This window comes from Pseudorca crassidens, chromosome 1 (genome assembly GCF_039906515.1).
Source record: "Pseudorca crassidens isolate mPseCra1 chromosome 1, mPseCra1.hap1, whole genome shotgun sequence".
NCBI classification, from domain to species: domain Eukaryota; kingdom Metazoa; phylum Chordata; class Mammalia; order Artiodactyla; family Delphinidae; genus Pseudorca; species Pseudorca crassidens.
This window is the reverse complement of record NC_090296.1, coordinates 34,652,548-34,678,028: the sequence shown is the minus strand read 5'-3', so window position 1 is coordinate 34,678,028 and position 25,481 is coordinate 34,652,548. Positions and strand designations below refer to the sequence as shown.

Here is a 25,481-nt window from a genome sequence, read left to right as displayed (position 1 = left end):
CAAGAGAAGCCACCGCAATTAGAAGCCTGTGCACCACAATGAAGAGTAGCCCCCACTCTCCGCAACTAGAGAAAGCCCATACGCAGCATCGAAGACCCAGTGCAGCCAAAAATAAATAAATAAATAAAATGAAAAGCAACAAATTGATCACCATTGGAGAATTCTGGAGAAGCAACTTATTATTTTGAAAATGAGTTAAAAAAAAAAAAGGAAATCAACATTTATTCTCTTTTCAATACGAACTGTATTACTAAGTAACAAATATGTCTTTTTTATAGAAGTATTCCAATAATAAATGACGAAGGAATGATACAATATAACCAAATTATAAACCCTAATAATCTAGTGATCTAGGAACTGAATATTGTGATATAATAAATACATATCGTCATCCTGGTTACTGACAAATGAACTTCTAAATCCTTTGGAATTTCCTGAGTAATAGAGCTGAGAGGAGCATAATTTGTTATTTGTAACTAGCCCCTTTCCAACCATACCTGAGTTTATGCTAATTAGATGACTCTTGGTGGGCCCCTAGATTGCATCTGAAGGGGGCTGGTTGCCAGAGGAACTGGTCATGTGATTATAGGGTTGAACTTGCAGCCCTACCTCCCCAACCTCTGAGGAGGGAAGAGGGACTAGAAATCAGCATTCCCATTTAATGAATCATGCCCATGTAATGGAATCTCCACAAAACCCTCTAACTGATAGGGTTTGGAGAGCTTCTGGGTTGGTGAACACATTGAGGTGCTGGGGGGGATGGTACTCCCGATTTATAGCTGGTTGGTCTGAAGTACCAGAGGCCCGAGACTTGTGATTGAAGACTGAAGTGGGGGCAGCCTTGTGAATCTGAGCCTTTAACCTGCGGTGTCTGAGTTAACTCCTAGTAGTTAGTGTTAGAATTGAATTGACTTGTAGGACACCCAGTTGGTGTCCATAGGGAATTGGAAAATTGCTTAGTATAGAAAACCCACACATTTGGTGTCAGAAGTGTTGTGAATAAAAACAGTTCATAAACAGAAAAGTGTGCTAGTATCACAAAAAGGCAACCAGTCATTGTGGTACTTGCTGATGGAAGAATAATCAAACCAGAAAGTGATCAAGTTTTCAGATCCAACGACCAGTTTACAACATATACAGAGAAGAGAGCAACACGTGAAGCTACATCTGAGGGATGTAATCAGAAAATCCAAACTGGAAAAGAATAAACAACAATTTGTAGGATTAAAAAAAAAGAGTTGGAGGATAAACCTTTGGATTTAAAGAGACTTAAAAGATGTATCGAGGACATTTAGGTTGCTTCCATGTCCTGGCTATTGTAAATAATGCTGCAAAGAACATTGGAGTGCATGTATCTTTTTGAATTATAGTTTTCTCAGGATATATGCCCAGTAGTAGGAGTGCTGGGTCATATGGTAGTTCTATTTTTAGTTTTTTAGGGAACCTCCATACTGTTCTCTATAGTGGCTGTATCAATTTACATTCCCACCAAGAGTATTACTCAGCCATAAAGAGGAATGAAATTGGGTCATTTGTAGAGATGTGGATGGACCTAGAGTCTGTCATACAGAGTGAAGTAAATCAGAAAGAGAAAAACAAATATCATATATTAACGCATATATGCGGAATTTAGAAAAATGGTACAGATGAACCTATTTGCAGGGCAGGAATAGAGATGCAGACATAGAGAACGGGCATGTGGACACAGGGGGGAAGGGGATTGTGGGATGAATTGGGAGATTAGGATAGACATATATACACTACCATGTGTAAACTAGATAGCTAGTAGGAACCTGTTGTATAGCACAGGGAACTCAGCTTGGTGCTCTGTGATGACCTAGATGTGTGGGATGGGTGGGAGGGAGGTCCGAGAGAGTGGATATAGGTATACATACAGCTGATTCACTTCATTGTACAGCAGAAACTAACATAACATTGTAAAGCAGTTATACTTCAATAAAAAAAAAAATAGAGCTTAAAAAAATGTATTGGGCTTCCCTGGTGGCGCAGTGGTTGAGAGTCCGCCTGCCGATGCAGGGGACGCAGGTTCGTGCCCCGGTCCAGGAAGATCCCACATGCCGTGGAGCGGCTGGGCCCGTGAGCCATGGCCGCCGAGCCTGCGCGTCCGGAGCCTGTGCTCCGCAACGGGAGAGGCCACAACAGTGAGAGGCCCGTGTACCGCAAAAATAAAACCAAAACCAAAACCAAAAAAAATGTATTGCTCACATCACATTGTACACCTTAAACTTACACAATGTTATATGTCAGTTATATCTCAATAAAGCTGGGAAAAAGACATAGTGATCAATTGTAATGTGATAAACTTATTTGGATCTTTAACAAATAAATGGTAAAAAAAAACAACAGAAGCATAAACATGTGACACCACTGGAAATCTGAACGTTGAAACATTTGATATTAAAGCTGATACAGACAAATATATTTGATGCTAAATCTGGTAAAGACACTGGCTCACTCAGGTTGTCCAGGTCTTTAAAATGCCAATGACTAGCTTTCAACTCATAAGCCAAGAAAGTATTAAATAGCCAATTAGGTAATAAATAGCTAATGTATAAATAGCTCTTACAAAGGTCCTGGGGCATTTGCTTAAAGAATTGAAGGATTAAGGTTATTCTGATAACAGCAGTTTAGTTCACTGTAATTGGATTCTTGCTTTTTTTGCGCCACTTTCAAAGCTGAGTTTACAATGTCTTCTTAAACTGTTGCATTATTTCATTGTTATCAGCATTACAGTTCAGAGTAGGTTAAAAACCTATCAGTGAATTAGGTGAAATCCAGTAGCAGGTGACTAGTCTACATTCTCCGTATTAATTTGTGGCGATTTTTGTTTTTCTTTGTCTTTGCATTTAGTCTAATTGGCTACTTTTTGCATTCTCTGTATTAATTATTTTCCTTCATTATCTTTTCCTGCCTATGTACATATTACTTAGTACTTGCATTAGAGGCAGGCTGGAAAATTGAGTGGTAAAATTTTTGTCCCTTTTGTTGGAATCATGTTGCATAATTCACAAGGAACTCTTATGAAGGTCTTTTGAAGACAAGGGTTGCGATTTATATTGTTTTTATTTTTCTAGTCTATTCTCCACAATGCTTGAAAAGTGTGATGATCTGGTGCTAGGATCAGGTGGAATCAAAGGTCCCTGTGCTCTGTGCTCTTTTGTATAGATGCCAGACTTGGTGTTCTTTTAGTGCCTTCTGGAGTTTGTCATGGCAGATCAGAGCATGGAGCTGGGTCTGTGATGCTTGGTCACATTTCGTTTGTGCTGTTACAATATTGTTTGATTCCTATTTGGAGTTACTGGGGAAGGTTGGTCAATCAGTTAGGGAAGCTTTCTCCTGCAAGCAACTGGATACACAAAGAATAGCGGCTTAAACAACTAGAGGTTTATATTTTTCCCCATAACAGGAAGACCTGAGTAGGTCGTTGCTGGCACTGGTTCTGTCTCTCAGTGATGATAGAGACCTAGGGCTGGTACATTTTAGGCATAATATCCGTTCTGTGCTTAAGTCAGTGAGAATAGAAAGAGCCAATTATATCTTTCATCAGGAAAATATACTTTTCAGAGTAGCCACCTCCTCCCTTCTGCTGATTTTCTTTTCACGCTCTGGAATCCTTCTGCAGACTTCTCACTTGGTCACCCCTACATGCAAGGGAGGATGGAAAAGTGAGGGCAAAACATATTTGTAACAAGTGTGATGGGGATGGTTAACATAACTGCTTGAGTAAAATTGGGGTTCCCATAGCAAGGAAGAAGTGGGAATGGATATTGGTAGGTAATTAATAGTGTCTCCCACAACTGGGATAGTTTTTGGACTCAGATAAGAGATAAAGCAGGAAAATATAAGACCCAGAAAGGAATATGCTTTAGCTTTCTGTATGTCTCTGTATGGATAATTGTCTCCATTTTGTCCTTCAAACAAGCTCTCCGAAAAGCACAAATGAGGGCTTCCCTGGTGGCACAGTGGTTAAGAATCCGCCTGCCAATGCAGGGGACATGGGTTTGAGCCTTGGTCTGGGAAGATCCCATGGGCTGTGGAGCAACTAAGCCCGCGTGCCGCAACTACTGAACCTACGTGCTGCAACCACTGAAGCCCACATTCCGAGAGCCCATGCTCCACAACAAGAGAAGCCACCGCAGTGAGAAGCCCCCGCACTGCAATGAAGACCCAACGCAGCCAAAAATAAATAAATAAAATAAATGAATTTTAAAAAATCAGTTAAAAAAAACCACAAATGTGGAAGTGAATTGAAGGATTAACATGAAGGAAGATTAAGGGATTAACATATAGAGAATTTAGGGTAAGTGAAAAAAGTGGAAAATAGTTTCTGTCAGTAAGTTGCTAGATATCTTTTTATCAAGAAGGAGGAAGAAAACAGAGGAAGAATAAATAAAAATAAGTGAAGTTTAAAAATGTATTTAAAAAAAAGAAAGGATTTCCTTGCTGGTGCAGTGGTTAAGAGTCCGCCTGCCAATGCAGGAGACACGGGTCCTAGTCCAGGAGGATTCCACATGCCGCGGAGCAACTAAGCCCATGTGCCACAACTACTGAGACTGAACTCTAGAGCCCGCCAGCCACAACTACTGAGCCCACATGCCACAACTACTGAAGCCCGCACGCCTAGAGCCCGTGCTCCACAACAAGAGAAGCCACTGCAATGAGAAGCCCGTGCACCACAACGAAGAGTAGCCCCTGCTTGCCACAACTAGAGAAAGCCTGCACGCAGCAACAAAGACCCAACGCAGCCTAAAATTAAAGAAAGAAAGAAAGGAAGAAAAAAAGAAAAAAGAAAACCTTGAGGTGATATACTTAAAAGCACTTTGGAATGCTTAGTTATATATTTCTTTAAAGCAATACACTAGCTAGCTCATTTTTACATATTTTTGAGAAGTACGTTAATCATGCTTGTTCATCACAGGCTGCAATTGTATTTCTGTACTGCTTAATAATTAGATAATAGTATACTCTGGTGCTAAACCCTCAAGTACTCAGGGACTGCCTTGGGGAGAGGGGAATGCTAAACAGGCAGAGTTCTGGATCTCCTTCTTCTGATTGATTCAGGAAAAGTCTGTTTTTATTTGTTTTACCTATTGGACTTCCCTTAGGGTATCATATAGTCTTAGATGCTATATGCTGTACATACCTTGAGAATAGAGATAAATAGGTTAGTGACCTGTCTATGGAAATTTTGGCAGCCGTGAAAATTCCAGTATACATGAATTGAATGAATACTATATTATCCCTATTGGGGATAATTAGAAAAAGATGGAACTGGAGGTTAAGAATAAAAAAGGAAGGTAATATGGATGGTAGTAGTAATAGAAATTTTTGAAATAAAACTTTGGGAGAAATAAAATGGATAAAGGAAAATAAAGCAGTCTTAGAACTGCAAGTGGAATGTGTGTGAGGAAGACGGAGGGATCTGGGGAAGCAGGAGATGGGACCCAGGACCCTGGAAGGTGGAGACTTGGGGAGGTGGGACATAGAATTGGAATTGTAAGAGGCAGAAGTAGACATTCCTGAGATGTCATGAAATCAGAAGAGCTTTGAAAACTAAGAAGAAAGATGTAGTCCAACAGGGGAGGAAGAAAATCAAATAATCACAAAATTGTAAAATTACAACTATTATAACTAAGTATACAGAGGAGAGGTATATGTTGTGTTGGTACCATGTGGAAGCAATGGCCAAGCTTAGATCTGAAGGAAGTTTTGTACTTGGTGTTAATGTCATTTCTGAGGGTGCCAAGTACCCTACAGCCAGTTCCCTTTAATTCCTACCAAACTACCTAGAGTATCACTCGTTCTGAACCAGTGTATCAGGGAGAGGCATGAAGCGGTAGTGCCCAGCATGACTTTGGCTGATTCTGGAGGCAATACCAGTGTGGTCTTAGGGCCATTTACCTACTTGCTAGTTGGTACAAATCCAGATATTTAACCCAGGGGGCAAACAACAGGGGAGATAAATTCCCTTTTACCGTTTTTTGAGATGGTTTCATGAGTCTGAGTAGGTTTTTCTTAGTTCAGTTCCAGCTGTCCTATCATTTGTGAATCGAGGTGAATTAGTGGTGAGGGAGATCCTGAAGAGTTTTTATGATAGAAAATGAAAATTAGTCATAAGTACTTATTATCACTAAAACAAAACCTTGGAATATTCTGGAATCTGTAAGGAACTAATAGATTCACATTATTATACTTTGTAATACCACAGTATGAAGCAAGTACGTATTGAATTAATCAACAGGACAGTATTACATGAAGCTTTGAGAAACCATAAACTTATATTTCAGCACATTTATGATGCTAGATTTCAACTAGAATTTTGGAAAACTTTTTTTTTTTTTTTACATTAAGCATGTGTTTGGTTTCAAGTTGGCACGTGGTCACTAATGTAAAGCTTTTCTTTTATAAAAGAGCTGTGAAGTAACAGGAGGAACTTATAACAAAAACCTTGATCTGAATCCAGTCTTCTCCACTTTAGTGAATGGTAATTCCATTTCTCCAGCTGCTCATCCGATTAGTCAAGAAATCCCTTCGATCCTCTCTGGAACTGTATCTGGAGTGCAGTTACTTCTAATCACCTGATCTGTTCTCTAGGTCAAGTCATCATCTCTATCTGGACTACAGGCACTAGCTGATCTTGCTGTCACCCTTGCCCCTCCATAGCCTCTTCTACATTTGGTAGCTAGAGTGATTCTTTAAGAAAAGAAAAGAAGCTGGATCACGTCAGTCCTGATCCTAGGTTTCGCATTTTACTAAATGAAATCTAACCCCCAACCCCCGAAAAAACCCACAAACGTAAAAATCTTATGTGATCTTGGCCCCTGGCTAGCTCTCTCACCTTATTTCCTTTTATCCCACCTCTTGGTTCCTGTGTCGCAGCTACTACAAGCCTCCTTGTTACTCCTGCAACACCCCAGGCATCTTCCCACATGTGGACTTTTGCACTTGCTATAATTCTCTTTTCCTGTGTGCTGTTTCACTGGATAGCCACATGGTTCACTTTCTCATCTCCCTTAAACCTTTGCTCAAATGTCACCGTGTTAAAAAGGCTTTCCCAGACTACCCTCCATGAAATAGCTCTTACTTCTGTCTGTCACAATCTGTTCCCTTAACCTGATTCACTTTTCTTTAAAGCACATATTATCCAACATGTTAATATATATTTATTTGTTTGTCTTTCTCAGTAGCATGTAAGTTCCATGAGGGAAGGATTTTTTTGTTTTGTTTTCTTGTTGTTGTTCATAGCTGTATCCTTGGCTCCTAGAATGGTGCCTCGCATATTAGGTCCTCAAATATTGAATGAATGAATCTTAAATGCATCTTTTGAAAAGAGTACTTTTAATAAAAAAGATGTCCACTAGATGGCACTGCTTTCAAATTTTATGTAATTAATGTCTGGGAGGAAAACATATCTTTTCTTTAGGTGGCTGTAACCAAAAAAGATCTTTGTGGTGAAGATTGTCATAAGAAATTCTACGATTAATGTGAGGCATATAGAATACTACATTTGTATTTGGTTTTTGATTTATATATTTTAAGATACTTTTTCTAAAATGAAAAATATTTGGAGAAACTTATAGAAAATGACAGCATATTCGTGTGTAAATATCCATTTGATACAGGTATTCAGCATGATAACTGTGGATAAGGTTAGTTCAGGTCCACACATTGACCACCCTCCTTCTGAGGTGCCTTTAATGGAATGAGAGAGAGAAATAGTTTCCAGAGCCTTTGACTATCAAGCTGCTTGCTGGTTGAAATCCAGCCTAGTGTTAGATTCAGAAAATTATTATTGTCTGTCAGCTGTTCAGTTGTTGTTGCCAATGACTTAGGTACTCTCAGTCTGGTTCCTAATCGACTGGGTATCCAAATTTTGAAAAACTTCCATGTTTCTGGCAGGTGTCACCTATCCTATTAAAAATCAGCAGGTTCCAAGTGTCAGAGCTTTTTATCTGACTTCTCTGACTAGCACTAAACTCAGCAAATTTTCCCCAGACTCTCAAAATTTGCCCGTTCTGCTTTGCCAGTGTCATCTCATTTCTTCTTGCTTTCATCACGTACCTCATTTCCTCCTTTTTTTCTAGTCCCTGTGCCTCCCTCTCTCAAGTACTTTTCCTGAATGGTCATTTGATCCATTCTGTACTCAACTTTTTACACAACTTTCGGTACTATTCCTTACTCCTAAAGTAATTTTTCCTCTTCTTTTTCAAACCAATGATGCCTTATCTTTTCACATTGTTCAAAATATACTTTTTTGTTTGTTTGTTTGCGGTACGCGGGCCTCTCACTGTTGTGGCCCCTCCCGTTGCGGGGCACAGGCTCTGGACGCGCAGGCTCAGCGGCCATGGCTCACTGGCCCAGCTGCTCCACGGCATGTGGGATTTTCCCGGACCGGAGCACGAACCCGTGTCCCCTGCATCGGCAGGCGGACTCTCAAACACTGCACCACCAGGGAAGCCCCCAAAATATACTTTTTGAGGAATGTTATTAACTAGTTTTATTTTTTTTCTTTCCTGTTTTAGAGTTTCTCTTTCATTTCTGAGTATGGCATATGTGAGGAACTTATTTTATCTCTTTAACATTCTCAGCTTCTTCTTGGAGCTCATTAACTATTTAGAAATGAAAACACTATTCTTTTATACTTTTCTGTTGTTAAATGGAACATAAAATATAGGATGGTTTTAGTATATATAGTCCTTCCTCCCAGTCACCCTTGGATGGCTAAGTATGGGGCTGATAAGGTATCATTTTAAATAGGAGACAATTACACTCAAAGATTTACATTTTGTATTTTTAGCCTGAAATATTTGAAATTTCTAATAACGATTATAGTTGCATCTGTTTCAACTTGTCACTCTCTAATACTTGGCCTACCCCATGCATTAGATCTAGCTTTGAGGTTGGAATTCAGTGTTTAGAAAATAATTTTTTGTTTACTAAGGAAATATTGGACACATCCATTTGTTTAGAAAATAGTTTCCTGTTTACCAAAGCACTTATTTTGTATGTATTTAAGTTTTAATTGAGAAAACATATTTTTCTGGTCTGAGACATGGAGATTTACTGATATCTGATTATTAGAATGATAATATTCTACATTCAAATATATTTCATTTCTGAAAATGAAAGCATTTTTCTTATTTACTAAACATATGGTGCTAGTCAAATTTTCATTTATAAAAAAACATATTTTTATGTTGAACCTCAGAGATATTGCTTGCTCAGCATTAGATGAGATTAAGAGCCCTTGCTAGGCGTGTGCTCTGACTGGTAATCTCTTTTAGTGCTTACAAACAAGGGCTTACATTCCATAATTGTATATGAAGCCATCTTGCTTATACCTGCTCTTTTTTTTTTTAATACCTGTTCTATTGATAAGGCTTTTTTTCCAGTGTTACTTATGGCTTATGAGTTTCCTAAGTAAAATTTATGTGGCCTTAAATATTGACTATTTTTATTTATTTATTTATTTTAATTTTTTGGTACAATTTTTAAAGGTTACTTTCCATTTAGTTATTACAAAATATTGGCTACATTCCCCATGTTGTACAATATACCCTCGAGCCTATCTTAAACCCAGTAGTTTGAACCTCCCACACTCCCAACCCTATATTGCCCCTCCCCTCCCCTCCCCACTGGTAACCACTAGTTTGTTCTCTGTATCTATGAGTCTGCCTGTTTTTTGTTATATTCACTAGTTTGTTGTATTTTTTTAGATTCCACATATAGGTGATATCATACAGTATTCATCTGTCTCTGTCTGACTCATTTCACTTAGCATAATGCCCTCTATTCATGTTGCTGCAAATGGCAAAAAAATATTGACTGTTTTTGCTTGTGCTATTTTTTCCTCCACAGACTGGTTGAGATAGCAGAATCTCGTTTTCCCAGATATTTTAACACTGAAGAAAAATTACTTTTGACAAGCAGTAAAGTTCATCTTTATCGGGAACTCAGCTGTGATGAAGTTCTACAAAGGTATGCTGTCTTAGATTTTGGTATTTTAGTAATACTTTGAAGATTTATTTTTTGTTTTTCATGTTTTCAGCTTCTGAGTAAAAAAAAAGTCCCTACAAATTAGGATTATGAGAAATAATTATTTCAGTGTTCTTCATTTACTACTACTGGTTGAAGTATTTCTTTAAAAATGAAAAATATTTTAAATGAATAAAATGTTTTAGATTTAACTAATTAAGTGGTATGTTATCTACTGTTCCATTAACAAATTACCCCAAAGTTTAGCAGCTTAAAGCAGTAAACATCTGTTATCTCACATAGTTTTTGAGGGTTAGGTATCTGGGAATGGCTTAGCTGAGTATTTCAGGCTCAGGGTTGCTCAAGAGCTTGCAGTTAAGCTGTTGGCCAGGGTTGTAGTCATCTCAAGGGTCACCTGAGGCTGGAGAATCTTAGAGAATTCCAGGATCATTCATGTAGTTGCTGGAAGGCCTCCCTTCCTTCCTGGAGAGGCCTCTAGTTCTCACTGTGTGGGTCTCTCCATAGGGCTGCTTACAACATGTTGTTGACTGAAAAAAAAAAAAAGCACACAACCTAAAAGTTGAGAATTATGTTTTATTCAGAAGACATACTGAGGACTTAAGCCTAGGAGGCAGCCTCTCAGATAGCTCTGAGGGACTGCTCCAAAGAGGTAAGGGAGAAGCCAGGATATAGGAGTTTTTGCAACAAAAACAAGGTAGTTGAAACATCAAAAAATTACTGTTAATTAAAGAAAAAACAAACATTTTGAGTTAATGAATTTAGCACTTTTGTATGTATGGGAAGATGCAAGAGTCTGGGCTATTGAAATCATTCCTTTGATATGCACCTTAACTGTCTAGGGCCAGTATCTTGCTTTTCTCTATTCTGAATTCCCTCAAGGTGCACAGTCAGGGCAGCTGCCGTGGCTGATGGCTTGATGGCCTCAACATCCTTTGTTTACTGATGTGGCAGGTGACATTTTTGGTCCACAATGGTGTCTTGCCTCTGCCAGAGCCAGTGCTCTGAGAGAGAGTGGGCAAGTAAGAAGGAGCCCAAGATGGATGCTGTAGTCCTTCACAACCTACTCTCAGAAATGGTGTACTGTCATTTTGTCATATGCTATTGGTCCACAGGACAACCCTGGTACAATGTGGGAGGGGACTCCACAAGGATGTGAATACCAGGAGGTGGGAGTAAATAGGGACCATTTTGGAGCTGGGCTACGGCAAGCAGTTTTGCTCTAAACTGGAGCTTTAGCAGTATCATAAGAAAACCAAGGGGGCTTCCCTGGTGGTGCAGTGGTTGAGAATCTGCCTGCCAATGCAGGGGACACGGGTTCGAGCCCTGGTCTGGGAAGATCCCACATACCGCAGAGCAGCTGGGCCCGTGAGCCACAACTACTGAGCCTGCGTGTCTGGAGCCTGTGCTCCGCAACAAGAGAGGCCGCGACAGTGAGAGGCCCACACACCTCAATGAAGAGTGGCCCCCGCTTGCCACAACTAGAGAAAGCCCTCGCACAGAAACGAAGACCCAACACAGCCAAAATAAATAAATTAATTAATTTTAAAAAAAGTGGATAAGCAGTAAAATCTACATTTGAGCTGATACAAATTGTCAGAAGAGAAATAAATATTGACACGTTTCACATTTGAGGTAGATTAGGTAAATGTTTGATTAAAAAGAAAAGGAAACCAAGGAGTGAAGCTAAATGAAAACATTTTGGCCTATTTCCCAAAGTGTGCAATATATATAGAAGAGCTGAAAATAATGTATGTTTATTGACTATCTGCAATAATTACTGCAACTTAGGGAAGAATAATTTGTTGTTTTAAAGGTAGTTAACCTTTCCATGCCCTATTTTTTAAAATTATACCTTAAATTTATCCACTATTTTATAAATTCTGCTTTTACAGGATTGAATCCTTGGAAGAAGAAATTATTTCAAAAGGAGTTAAACTTGTGATTATCGACTCTGTTGCTTCTGTGGTAAGAAAGGAGTTTGATACACAACTTCAGGGCAACATGAGAGAAAGGAACAAGTTCTTGGCGAGAGAAGCAGCCTCTTTGAAGTATTTGGCTGAGGAATTTTCAATCCCAGTAAGTTTTTCTTTTTCTCTTTTTTTCCTCCTTCTTTCTTTTTTTCCTTTCTTTTATATTTTCACTAACTTATAACATCAAATAATAAAATTAAAAGGAAATTAAAACATGACTTTTTAATGGTAGCACAGTCTAATTGCTATAGCAAATACCACCATCTTCTAAAATTTGTTCATCTCTTGAGATTATTTCGTCCTTTTCACAATTTGAGCCTAAGAAGATTTAAATATTGTTTTCCAAAGTTCCTATAGTCAGTACTTTTCTTCCCTCTCATTGTTTAGTCTTTGTGCATGTTTTTATATTACTTTTATCACACTGAGGTAAGTAATAAGTATTAAAACTCCATGAAATTGCCTGTGTCTGTTTCTATACAGCTTTTTTTTTTTATGGCAGAAGTTGTCAGTTTTATAAGTATTTAAGGTTTAGATATTGTTATTGTGTTCAGTGCTGTTTTGTACACCATAGGATTTGGTTTGCTTCAAAAGCCAGAGGTTGATTTTTTAGGGTGTTTGGAGTGATAGTAATGAAAGCGTAAGTAAGGAAAACTTGAAAAATTACTCTTGGCATGACTTTCAGTAGTGGGAATTGTGATCAGGAAATCTGAAGATGAGGTGTATTTCAAGGGTTTGTGCTGGGTAAGCTATGAGTACTAAGTTATATTCCCGTTAGCAGTGTGTGGGAGAGTGCAGCTTGCTCTGAAGTCTCACCAACATTTAGCATTGTCAGGCTTTTCAATTTTAGCCATGCATCATCTCAACAGAAGATAGGAAAATTCCTTAAACTGAGATAAAATTTAGTGATGATTTTATAATTTTTAGATTTGTTTGGAAAATTAAAACCTTGGATCTTTGTAACATAGAGAATATGTACTGTTAGTGGAAACTACCACATAGCCTTTGAGATTGATAAACCTAAGCAAGAATCGAGGGGGAAAATGTGGCATTCAAAAAGTTCTACATGTTTTAATGGCTTTTAAATTCATATTTTGGATTATATGGTATAATTCCTGGTGAATCGAGTGCTGTAAAGCTTATCTTGGATGATGCTTATCTTTTAAATTTTATTATAGTTGCTTAAAAGGACAAATTCAAATCCATATTTTCCCTGGTCAAGGAGAATAAGGAAATTTAAAAAATATTTTATAGAGTTACTTGATTGAATGGAAAAGTTAAGTATATATGTTTATTTTATTCATATTGTTGTGTGACTTAATCTTGTGTAAAATATGAAAATTCACTTTTTAAAAGTTATATTTGTTTGTTTTTATTTATTTAAAATATTTATTTATTTGGTTGCGCCGGGTCTTAGTTGTGGCAGGCAGGCTCCTTAGTTGTGGCATGCAAACTCTTAGTTGCGGCACGCATGTGGGATCTAGCCCTGACCTGGGCCTCCTGCATTGGGAGCGTGGAGTCTTATCCACTGGGCCACCAGGGAAGTCCCTGTCTGCTTTTAAATTGTAATTGTAGGCTAATGTATTTCAGTTTTTTCTGAGGTGATTATTTATTTTCCTGAGTGAGAAAGGGGCTCTGCTTTTCTTTGTTTTTAATAGAGCCCTCTGAAAGAATAGGTACTTAGTATCCTCATATCCTTCTGTCTTTGCCTTTGTTTTTCTGTTCAGAGGTAAATGCAGAATATAACATGTACTTATGTAACACAGTATGGTATTGGTTTTTCTGACAAATCAGTATTGGTTTTAGAAGGCTTTTGAAAAATACTTCCTTTAGGAAATCTCAGAATTTTCCTAGCCTAATTACCTCACTTAAATGGAAAATCATAAACTTTTAAGCTTTTATGCTATACTTTGAAAAGGTGGCTTCATATGGAAGTAAATGCCTTAAAAGGTGTGTTGTTTTCTGGTTCATTATACCTTTCAAATTAGCAAACCTTATGCTTCCTGGTACTTAAACGTGCCAACAAACATTCCTGCCCCAAGAAGTGTTTGCTGTTCCTCAGCCTGGAGTATCCATTATCCATATTGTCTCCTGTTATTAGTGAGGGCTTCCCTGACCATATAAGTATTAACCACACTCCCTGCCTCTCCATGTCTCTTATTATGCTTTATGTTCCTCCATCATAGTTTTCACCCTCTAGCATTATATATTTATGTTTATTGTTTGTGTGACCTCACCACCCCATAGTACGGTTAAAGGGATTCTGTCTACTTTGTTCATGGCTTTATTCTCAGTACCAGGAATAGTGCCTAACACATAGTAGGCACTCAGTAAATGTTTTTGAATGTATGAGTTTAGATACTGCTTTTCTTCTTAGACTTGATTTAATCTTATGTATGTTTATACTGAACTTAAATTTTATCATTTGCTTTTATCTTTACTTTGATCTTATCTTTAATATTGTTTACTATTTATAATAGTAATAAAATATAACTTTAGATGGCAGAATCTTATCATATGGGAGCTGGACTCAGTTCACACTGGTGTCTTATAGGAAGAAAAAGAATTCTTAAGATTCTTAAACTTGGAAAAGGCTTTAGAGATCTAGATAGTATCACAGAACCAGGAATTAGAAGAGATTTATCTCAGTTTAGTGAAACTGTGGTAAGTGAATGTCTGATGGCCTCTGAAGATTGGGTAGAAAGCCAAGCATTCCAGCCTGTTCTTTGGCTGTGGATCTGAGATGGTGGACAGGGCCAGGATGCCTGGCATTTTGATACACTCTAGATATCTTCATTCAAATGAGAGTAAAGAGTAAAACCAACTTGGCTGTGGGTTGAGTACTTCATTGAATTTAAATATTTCTCTACAGTGAACTTTCAGTGCTTTTAAAATGTGGGGAAAAAGCTTAAAATATAATTTGTATTTAATTTCGATTGTCACATTGTGTATATATTTGTGTATGGTATGTACAGTTGTCCCTCAGTATCTGCAGAGGCTTGCTTCCAGGACCCCTGCTGATACCAAAATCTGCAGATGTTCAAGTCCCTTATATAAAATGGTTGTCCTCCTTATCCGTGGGTTTTGTGTCCAGGGTTTTGCATCAAAAATTCTCCAAGGAAACACAGCATTGTAAAGCAACTATACTCCAATAAAAATTAATAAAAAATTAAAAACTAAAATGTATCATAGATTAGAAAAAAAAATTCTCCAAGTGAGAATTTTTGATCCATGGTTGGTTGAATCCACAGATATGGAACCCATGGATATGGAAGATGATTATATGTGTGTTTGTATGCAAGCATGCCTGCGTGTGTGGAGATTTCAACATCCTTTCTCAGTAATTGATAGAATTAATGGGCAGAAAGTCAGAAGACTTGGATAACATAAACAGTCAACTTGATCTAATCGGTGTTTACAAAACATTCCATTCAAGTGCCTGCAGAATACATATTCCTTTCTGGTACACATGAGATATTCACCAATATAGACCATATTTGGGGACATACAATAAATCTCAACATATTTAAAAGATTGAAATCATACAAAGTGTGTTTTTTGACCCCAAGAGAACTAAACTAGAAATTGATAACAGAAACATGTCTGGAAAATCCACAGACATTTGGAAATTAAACAAAAATACTTCTAAATAACCCATGAGTCAGAGAATAAATCACAAGAGAACTTAGAAAATATTTTGAAGTAAATAAAAATGAAAATACAACATATCAAAATTTGTGGATTGCAGCTAAATCAGTGCTTAGAGGGAAGTTTATTTAATTAAATGCTTATACTGGAAAAGAAGAAAGTTTTCAAATCAGTGATCTAGCTTGTAAAAAATACAAGAATAAATTAAACCCAAAATAAGCAGAAGAAAGGAAAAAATAAAGATAAAAGCATGAATCCATGAAATTAAAAATAGGAAACAATAGAGAAAAGAATCAATGAAATAGAAAGCTAGTTCTTTGAAAAGATTAATAAAATTGATAAAACTGTCACCAGACTGACCAAGAGAAAAACAAATTAGCAGTATCAAGAATGAGAGGGGATATCACTGAAGGTCCTACAAATACTAAATGAATAATAAGGGAATGTTATGAGCAACTTCATTTCAGTAAGTTTGATAACTTAGATGAAATGGGCAGATTCTTTGAAATACACAAACTATCAAAGCTTACTGAGGAAGAAAGAGATAAGCTGGATAGTCCTATATCTGTTTAAGGAGTTGAATTTGTAATTAAAAATCTCACAAAGAAAATGCTAGGTCCAAAGTCTTTACTGGTAAAATCTATCAAACATTTAAGGAAGAAATAGTATCAATTCTATACAAACCTTCCAGAAAATTTTTAAGAAAACTACAGAGTGATGTTCCTCATGAACATAAATACACAAATCCTTAAAATATGTTAACAAATTAAATTCAGCAATAAATAAAAAGGATAACTACATCATGACCAAGTAAAGCTTATTTCAGGAATGTTTCATTGATTTTGAATGCAACATTAAAATATAAAATTTACTACAGCAACACATTAAAAAAAAGGATCATCTCAGTAGATGTAGGAAGGAAAAACAGTTGACAAAATTCATTAGCTATTCATGATGAAAACTCTGAACAAACCAGTAGTAGAAGGGAACTTTCTCAACCTGATAAAGGGCATCTACTAAAAAACTACAGCTAACATCATACTTAATGGTGATATATTGAATTCTTTCTTCCTAAGATTGGGAATAAGGCAAAGATGACCCATTCTTGCCATTTCTAATCAACAGTGTATTGTAGACTCTAGCCAGTGTGATATGGCAAGAAAAAGAATTTAAGTATACCTGTATTTAAATTAGAAAAGAAGAAATAAGACTATCTTTATTCATAGACAATATGATATGTTTGGTAGAAAATCCCAAAGATTTTACCCAAAAAGCTACTAGATTTAACAAGTGATTTTAGCAAGATTACAGAATACGAGAATTGATATATAGAAATTAATTGTTTCTCTATATGCTAGTGGTGAACAATTAGAAACTGAAATTGAAAACCTGTACCATTAATAAGAATACCAAAACCATGAAATCTTGGTGATAAATGAAACAAAATATATGTCAGATTTTTATACTGAAAACTATAAAGCATTGATGAGAGAACTCAAAGTAGACCTAAATAAATGAAAACATACCATGCTCATGGACTGCAGACTCACCAATGTCAAGATGTTAATCCTCTCCAAATTGCTCTATGTATTCAATACACAATCCCAATCGAAATCCCAGTAGGCTTTTGGGTAGAAATCAACAATCTGACTGTGAAATTTATGTAGAAAAGCAAAAGATAGAGAACAGTTAGAACAATTTATAAAAAGGAAAGTATAGTTAGAAGACTCACACTCCCTGATTTTAAGACCTACTAAAAAGACACAGTAATTAAGACAGTGTTGTATTGGTGATAGGACTGACACCAGATCAATGGAACAGAATAGAGAGTGCAGAAATAAATCCATAGATTTACAGTTAATTTTGAACAAAGATGCTAAGGTAATTCAGTGGAAAAGAGATAGTTTGTCAACAGATTGTGCTAGAACCATTGGATATCCATATGTAAAAAACAAACAAATCTTGACTTGTACTATTATAGAAACCCAACTCAAAATGGTTGACACACTGTAACATAAAACCTAAAACTATAAAACTTCTGGAAAAAAAACATGGGAGAAAATATTTGTGGCCTTGGGCCAGGCAAAGATTTCTTAAATGACATTAAAAATATGCACAAGGGGGCTTTCCTGGTGGCGCAATGGTTGAGAGTCCGCCTGCCGATGCAGGGGACACGGGTTCGTGCCCCGGTCCGGGAAGATCCCACATGCCGCGGAGCAGCTGGGCCCGTGAGCCATGGCCGCTGAGCCTGCACGTCCGGAGCCTGTGCTCTGCAATGGGAGAAGCCACAACAGTGAGAGGCCTGCGTACAGCAAAAAAAAAAAAAAAAAAAAAAAAAATGCACCAGGGACTTCCCTGGTGGCGCAGTGGTTAAGAATCTGCCTGCCGATGCAGGGGACACGGGTTTGAGCCCTGGTCTGGGAAGATCCCACATGCCGCGGAGCAACTAAGCCCGTGCACCACAACTACTGAGCCTGCGCTCCAGAGCCTGTGAACCATAACTACTGAGCCCACGTGCCACAACTACTGAATCCCACGCGCCTAGAGCCTGTGCTCTGTAACAAGAGAAGCCACCACAATGAGAAGTCCATGCGCCTCAATGAAGAGTAGCCCCTGCTCGCCACAACTAGAGAAAGCCCACACACAGCAATGAAGGCCCAATGCAGCCAAAAATAAATAAATTTATTTAAAAAAAAACATAAAAAATTAACATTTCTATTCTTTGAAGATACTTAAGCAGATGAAAAAACAAGCCACAGACTGGGAGATAATATTTGTGCAACTCATGTTGAAGGACTGGTAACTTAAAGGGCTATGAAAACTCAGTAACAATCTAATTTTTAAAATGGGCAAAAAAATGGGCAAAAGATTTGGATAAACACTTCAGCAAAGAAGATATATAGGTGGCAAATAATTGCTCAAAATTATTAGTCATTAGGGAAATGCAAAGTAAAATCACAATGAAATACTACTATACATCTATTAGAATGGTTCAAAAAACAAAAGCAAAAACCCTGACAATACCAAATGCTGACAAGGATACGTGGATACGGAGCAGCTCGAATTCTCCTACATGCTGACGGAAATGCTAAATGGTATTGCCACCTTGGAAAACATTTTGACAGTTTCTTGTAAAGTTAAACATCTACTTTAACTATATGACCAAGCAGTCTTTCTCCTAGGTATTTTTTTTACCCTAATAAATGATATATATCATACAAAAATCTGAAAATGTTTTTAGTAGTATAATTCATAATCACCAAACACCAGAAACAACCCAAACAGATCTGGGTTAGAATTCAGACTCCTCCATTTACTACCTGTATAACTATAACTTAATTACTTTTCTGTTTTTCAGTTTCCTAATGTGTAAAGTGAGAGTAATAATGCCTAACTTTATTTTTATTTATTTATTTTTAAAATAAATTTATTTATTTATTTAATTTTTGGCTGTGTTGGGTCTACGTTGCTGCACATGGGCTTTCTCTAGTTGCGACAAACGGGGGCTACTCTTTGTTGCAGTGCGTGGGCTTCTCACTGTGGTGGCTTCTCTTGTTGCAGAGCACGGGCTCTAAGCACGTGGGCTTCAGTAGTTGTGGCGCTTGAGCTCAGTAGTTGTGGCACACAGGCTTAGTTGCTCCGCAGCATGTGGGACCTTCCTGGACCAGGGATCAAACCCATGTCCCCTGCATTGGCAGGCGGATTCTTAACCACTGTGCTACTAGGGAAGTCCAGTAATGCCCAACTTTAAAACAGTGGGATAGTGCCCATTTTTCAGCAGATCCTTGGAAAAGAGGATAGTACTTAAAAAAAAAAGTATTTCCCTTATCGTAGTAATTGGTTGTTCTTTTGAATTAAATATACTTAGCACAGAGCCTCATATACAGCTTAACAAATAAAAAAAACTGTAAGGAACCCTTATATCTAATATTTAACACTTTCCTTTTATACATCAGAGAAACTTCTTGTCTTATTTCCTTCTAGAAACAGTCATACTTTGTTTCCCACTTGTTTGCCCCAGGACTTTCAGATGCCAGTGAGCCCATACTCATTCTGCCCTGTTAGCTCACTGTGCCAAAGGTCAGTAAACTTCTGTGAAGAGCCAGATAGTAATATTTTAGGCTTTGTGGGCCCTAATGTCTCTGTGGTAACTACTCAACTCAGCCATGGTAGCATAAAAGTAGCCATAAACAATTTGTAAACTAATGGGTGTGGTTATAGTTCAATAAAATCTTGTTTACAAAACCAGATGGAGGGCCTTGGGCCACAATTTGCCATCCCCTGATCTGGACCCTTCTCTTTTCTCCCTAGCCTTGGACCCAGGGCTGGCGCTACCATTAGATTAAGGAATTTGGAGGAAGGGAACGAGAGCAGTCTGCTCATAAAGCAGTGTTTTCTCAAACTAGTTTAAGACATTGGCCCCTTTTAAATGCAAGTGATATGCTCTTAACCCCCATTTCTGACTTCAGATTTATTATATTACAGACATATATAGAATTATAAAACTAGCTAATAACTCTTCATATTAAATCATACTTATGAAACCATAAAAGTGGGTTGTATTGAATAAACAATACTATTCAAAGTAATTATTCTAATGTTACAGATGATCATTTGCTAAATTAAATTATTACTTGCAATATAAATAACATAGCATAGCTTCTTTTGAATTATATGTGTGCATGTGTGTGTGTATTTACTGTAGTTTATGTGATGACTCAACTTTGAACTACTACAAAACCTTCTTCTGTTTGGGAAGGATAACGTCATTTGGCCCTTACCTGGGCATGAATGCATTTACGTTTGAATTCTGCTATTACTTTTTTCTTATTCGTCTCTGACAATTAAAGTTGTACCACTTGGCATCACTTGATTGAAAATACACATTAATATCTGTTGGCAGTTTTTAATTATAAAATGCCTATACTAATATTTTGAGGCTATCATTGAAATGGAAATATAAAATTTAAAAATTCTCAGAGACAATTTACAAAACTTTGAATATGTTCACCGACTACAGTTTGAGAAACACAGTTGTACTAGTCTTGTAGAAGTTTTTTCCTGAATGTTGTGGGGGAAGTTTAAGGGACACTCTGCTATTGAGATGTAGGATGAAAAACCTTTGTCTTTTTTTTTTTTTAATTGAAGTATAGCTAATTGACAATGTTTTGTTTGTTTCAAGTGTACAGCAAAGTGATTCAGTTATACATATACATATATGTATATATTCTTTTTCAGATTCTTTTCCATTATAGAGGACCTTTGTCTTTTTAAAGTGTGTCCATGCTAGTATTAGAAAAAACAGTAGACTCTAAAACGATTTATAATTAATGAAAATAACATAAGAGAAGAATTTAAATATTACCTGTATAAAATGAATTGTGGTTATGGTTATTTATGTTGCTTGTTATCATTGATTTCTAAATATCATACAAAACAGTTATTATACATATCGTTAATTATGTATTAGGTTAAAATGAGATTTTCTTGCCAAAAAAGACCTTAAAGATCATTTAGATTAGCCTCTTCATTTTATAGATGACAATGAGGCCGAGAGGTGACCTTACTTGTTCTCCTATTTTTAGCATAGGAGAGGGCAGATGAATGGATAGAATGTAAGATCTTTTGGGTGCCAGTTCTGAGATTTTTTCCTACAGTAGGATTCTCTTTTTTTCTGAGATCTACAGAATGATGGTGGTGCTTCTTTGAAAATGCTTCCAGTGTATCTTGAACAGGCCCGTACAAATACCAAAAAAATGCACAAAATGCCAAGATCTAAATTTTTACTGTTTCAGAGAATTTTCAACAAGGTAACTTCAGTTGTTGGTATATGAGTAGCACTGAAGTTTCCTGTCTCTTTCCCCTCTATCTTCTTTTACCTTCATTTCTTGATATTGTGCAAATGTTTTCTGCTGTAAGGGAACTAGTACCAGTTACCAATATTTAGAAAACTGGTATATCAAGAAAAATTTGAATATACTATTTAAACATTCTAAGAAGGAAAAGTCTTATTTTCAATGAAAGTTGTTAAAATCCAAATTATTTTACTGAGGTGTGGTTTTGACAGGGTTTTCTCTTGTTGCCATCTATGTTCTTGATTTTCTCTTGTTTCTATCTGTGTTCTTGATTGTATGTTTTTTGAGAAAATGCATTGCTCTAATTTATTGCATAATGTGATTTCTTTTGAAATATTAATGCTCATAAAATATTTAAAGCTGTTTAGAAAAATTAATTAAAATGTATTGTATTATATTTTAAGGACATAAGGGTTTAAAATCTTTGGCAAGTGGAAACTTTGTTTTTGTTTTGAGTGAGGCAAATATTACAAGGTTAAACTTTTTATTATTATTTGACAAAAGCATAAAAATATTTTTTTTCTCAGTTTAATGGTAAATTTCATATGGGCCAGAATTTCTTTTCTTTTACTTTTAGCTGTCCCATCATGCAAAGTGGGTTTAACTTATAGGATTATGACTTATCTTAGATACTAATAAATATTGAAAATTTAAAAAAATAGGAAGCTAGGCCAATGCGTTTAAAATAATTAAAGTTTTGTTAATTACAAAATTGGAATAGAATGTTTATGACTTGTGAGATCGAAGAAAAAGGTATGTATGAACCCAATTTTGACATTTATTCTTGTCATAAATGTAAAAATTCAGGATTTGCATTTCTGTGAAAACCTAATGAAGTTTCTCTAATTGTGAAATAGAAACCCTACACTCTAGATATATGTAACTAAGCCATCAAAACTCTAGAGTTACATTTTATTGTTGTGTACTGTTACTGTATGATTTTTCAGAAATCATAAAATTTTTGGTTTACTTTGATTACTTTCATATTAATTACTGAAAGCAAACACTGTGGGAATTCTGTGAGGTAAGAAACGTCTTTTACATTTTTTTTTGTTTTTCATAAGTGCCTTGTGTTTGCTAATTCACATTTGAAGTCAGATTATCCTTAAAGATACCCTATATTCATTCAGGTGGCTGAAACTCATAGACTAGACTAAACCTTCACTTTATTTCATTAGTTAGTGAGAATAATTCTAGAAAAATTATATCTTTCTTTTGTGTAGCTCTTTATAATTTATAAAACTTTGTTTTTATTGGTTTTTTTAAAAAATAAATTTATTTATTTTTGATTGTGTTGGGTCTTCGTTGCTGTGCGCGGGCTTTCTCTAGTTGCGGCGAGTGGGGGCTACTCTTCCTTGCGGTGCGCAGGCTTCTCATTGCGGTGGCTTCTCTTGTTGGGGAGCATGGGCTCTAGGCGCACGGGTTTCAGTAGTTGTGGTATGTGGGCTCAGTAGTTGTGGCTTATGGGCTCTAGAGCACAGGCTCAGTAGTTGTGGCTCACGGGCTTAGTTGCTCCGCGGCATGTGGGATCTTCCTGGACCAGGGCTCGAACCCGTGTCCCCTGCATTGGCAGGTGGATTCTTAACCACTGTGCCACCAGGGAAGTCCCAAGTCCCTGTTTTTATTGTTGACTAGAGCAAAAAACTAGAAACCACTTAAGATTAATGAGTGGATGATTGGCTAAATTAATGGTGGAACATCCATACAATGGAATACTGTGATGTTGTTAAAATGAATGAGATAACCCAGGAATGTATTCACAGGTTGTTTAGGAAAGGATTAACTCAGCTGGGGTAGGTTGCTCAAACCCAGCATATTCCCAAGGAAGTCTTATCTTCAGGACTGCCAGCTCCTGGGAAATGAACTCAGAGCCTTTGGAATATTCTGCTTAATAAGAGTGTTTTTATATGCCTGATGCCTTGGTCCACACAATACCAGTTGAATCAGATAGTTTATACAAACTGTGATTTATGGAGAACACCGATTTGGCTCTGGGGACTAGAATCTCGGTAGCTAAGGTCAGTCGTGCAGGCCCTGCATGGTATGTGACTGACTCCCAGTAAAAACTCTGGACACCAGAACTTGGGTGAGCTTTCCTGGTGGACTTTGCTTCACATGTGTTGTAACACATCATTGCTGGGACAATTAAACACGTCCATGCAACTCCACTGTGGGATGACACTTGGAAACTGGTACCTGGTTTCTCCTGGGCTTTGTTCATCCTCCTTTTCCTCTTTGCTTATATCAATCTGTATCCTTTTGCTGTACTAAACCATAACTGAGTGTAAGAGCTTTTCTGAGTCCTGTGAGTCCTTTCAGTGAATCACCAAGCCAGAAAGTGGTGTTAGAGACCCCTGACACACAGGGGCATCAATAGATAGGTGCAAGAATGTTTATGGGAGCTTAACCTAATTGCTCAAAACTGGCAAAATTTAGTTATTAGTATTGCATCAACCTTAATTTATTGATTTTGATCATTGTACTATGATTATATAAGATGTTAACATTAGGAGAAGCTGGGTGAAGAGCATATAGGAACTCCCTGTAGTCTTTTTGCAACTATTTGGTGAATCTAAAATTATTTCCAAATAATAAGTTAAAAAAAGAGAGTGTGTTTTTATGTTCATAAATTGGCTCTGGAAGCTCATTAAGAAACTCCATTGGTTGCATTTGGAGAAGGAAAACAGGGGCTGGAAGAGGACTTCTATTTGATGCACTGGATCTCTTCTATTTAGTTGTCTGGTCCTGTAGATATTACCTAAAACCTCTTCAATTTAAATGCTGCTCTTCATCTTTCAGCAAATCTATCTGGCTCCATTTTCAATATATATTAAGTACCATCATAAGATTAATTCCCATCATCTTCAATGCTATCTACCCTGGTTCTGGTTGTTTAAGAATACTGGCTTTGGAGTTAGGTGTGGGTTTGAATCATAGCTTCATTGTTTGCTAGTTTTGTGACCTTGAGTAAGTTATTTATCCTAGTTCCAACTCTTAGTTTCCCATTTGAAAAATGGGGATAATAATATCTGACTCATAGGGGTGTGAGGATTAAATGAGACAATGTCTGTAATGTTCTTTGTACAATGTTTGACACATTCAGTAAGAGGTAACCATTAATCATTAACTTTAGTAGTTACCTCATTCCAGGTGCTTGGTATATTTTATCTCTCTTCTCCTGTTTTTTTTTTTTTTTCCTCAGAAGGCTGCAAGCTCCTCAAAAGGAAAAATCATGTCTTAGGGCTGTATCCCCTTCTAGCTGTTTTGTTGATGGTTGCTGTTACTGCCTAACCCTCCTATACCTGGTTCACTCACTTATTCTTCGGATCTCAGTCACTCTTCTTTTTTTTTTAATCTTTTTAACACAGACTTTATTGAAACATAATACTAATACAGAAAAGTACACAAATTATAAATGTATAAGTCAATAAGTGTTCGCAAAGTGAGCACATTTGTATAGTCAGCACTAGATCAAGAAACAGACCATTACCCCAGAAGCCCTCATGTCCCCCTTCTAATCAAGGGTAACCGATATCCTGACTTCTTACAACACCAGAGGTGAGTTCTATGTATCTTTGAAATTTAATAAATGGAATCATTTAGTAAATACTTTTTGAGTGTCTGGCTTCTATTGCTCAGCATTATATTTGTGAGATGAATTCAGTGTAAGCATGTAATTTAAGGTTGTTTTTTTTAAATTTAATTTATTTTTTTATACAGCAGGTCCTTATTAGTCATCAATTTTATACACATCAGTGTATACATGTCAATCCCAATCTCCCAATTCATCCCACCACCCCCCCCACCCTCCTCCACTTTCCCCCCTTGGTGACCATACATTTGTTCTCTACATCTGTGTCTCAATTTCTGTCCTGCAGACTGGTTCATCTGTACCATTCTTCCAGGTTCCACATATATGCATTAAATACGAGATTTGTTTTTCTCTTTCTGACTTACTTCACTCTGTATGACAGTCTCTAGATCCATCCACGTC

At 36.9% G+C, this 25,481-nt stretch overlaps 1 protein-coding gene across 5 annotated transcripts in view; it reads left to right on the top strand.

The window, feature by feature from the left end:
- Positions 1 to 25,481, top strand: part of RAD51B (RAD51 paralog B) — a 692,465-nt gene that overhangs the window by 42,929 nt on the left and 624,055 nt on the right. For all 5 annotated transcript variants that reach the window (XM_067732518.1, XM_067732498.1, XM_067732489.1 and 2 more), the window contains exons 6-7: positions 9,880 to 9,999; positions 11,910 to 12,093. In XM_067732518.1, coding sequence (XP_067588619.1) covers positions 9,880 to 9,999; positions 11,910 to 12,093 — 304 coding nt within the window. The remainder of the gene's footprint in view (positions 1 to 9,879; positions 10,000 to 11,909; positions 12,094 to 25,481) is intronic.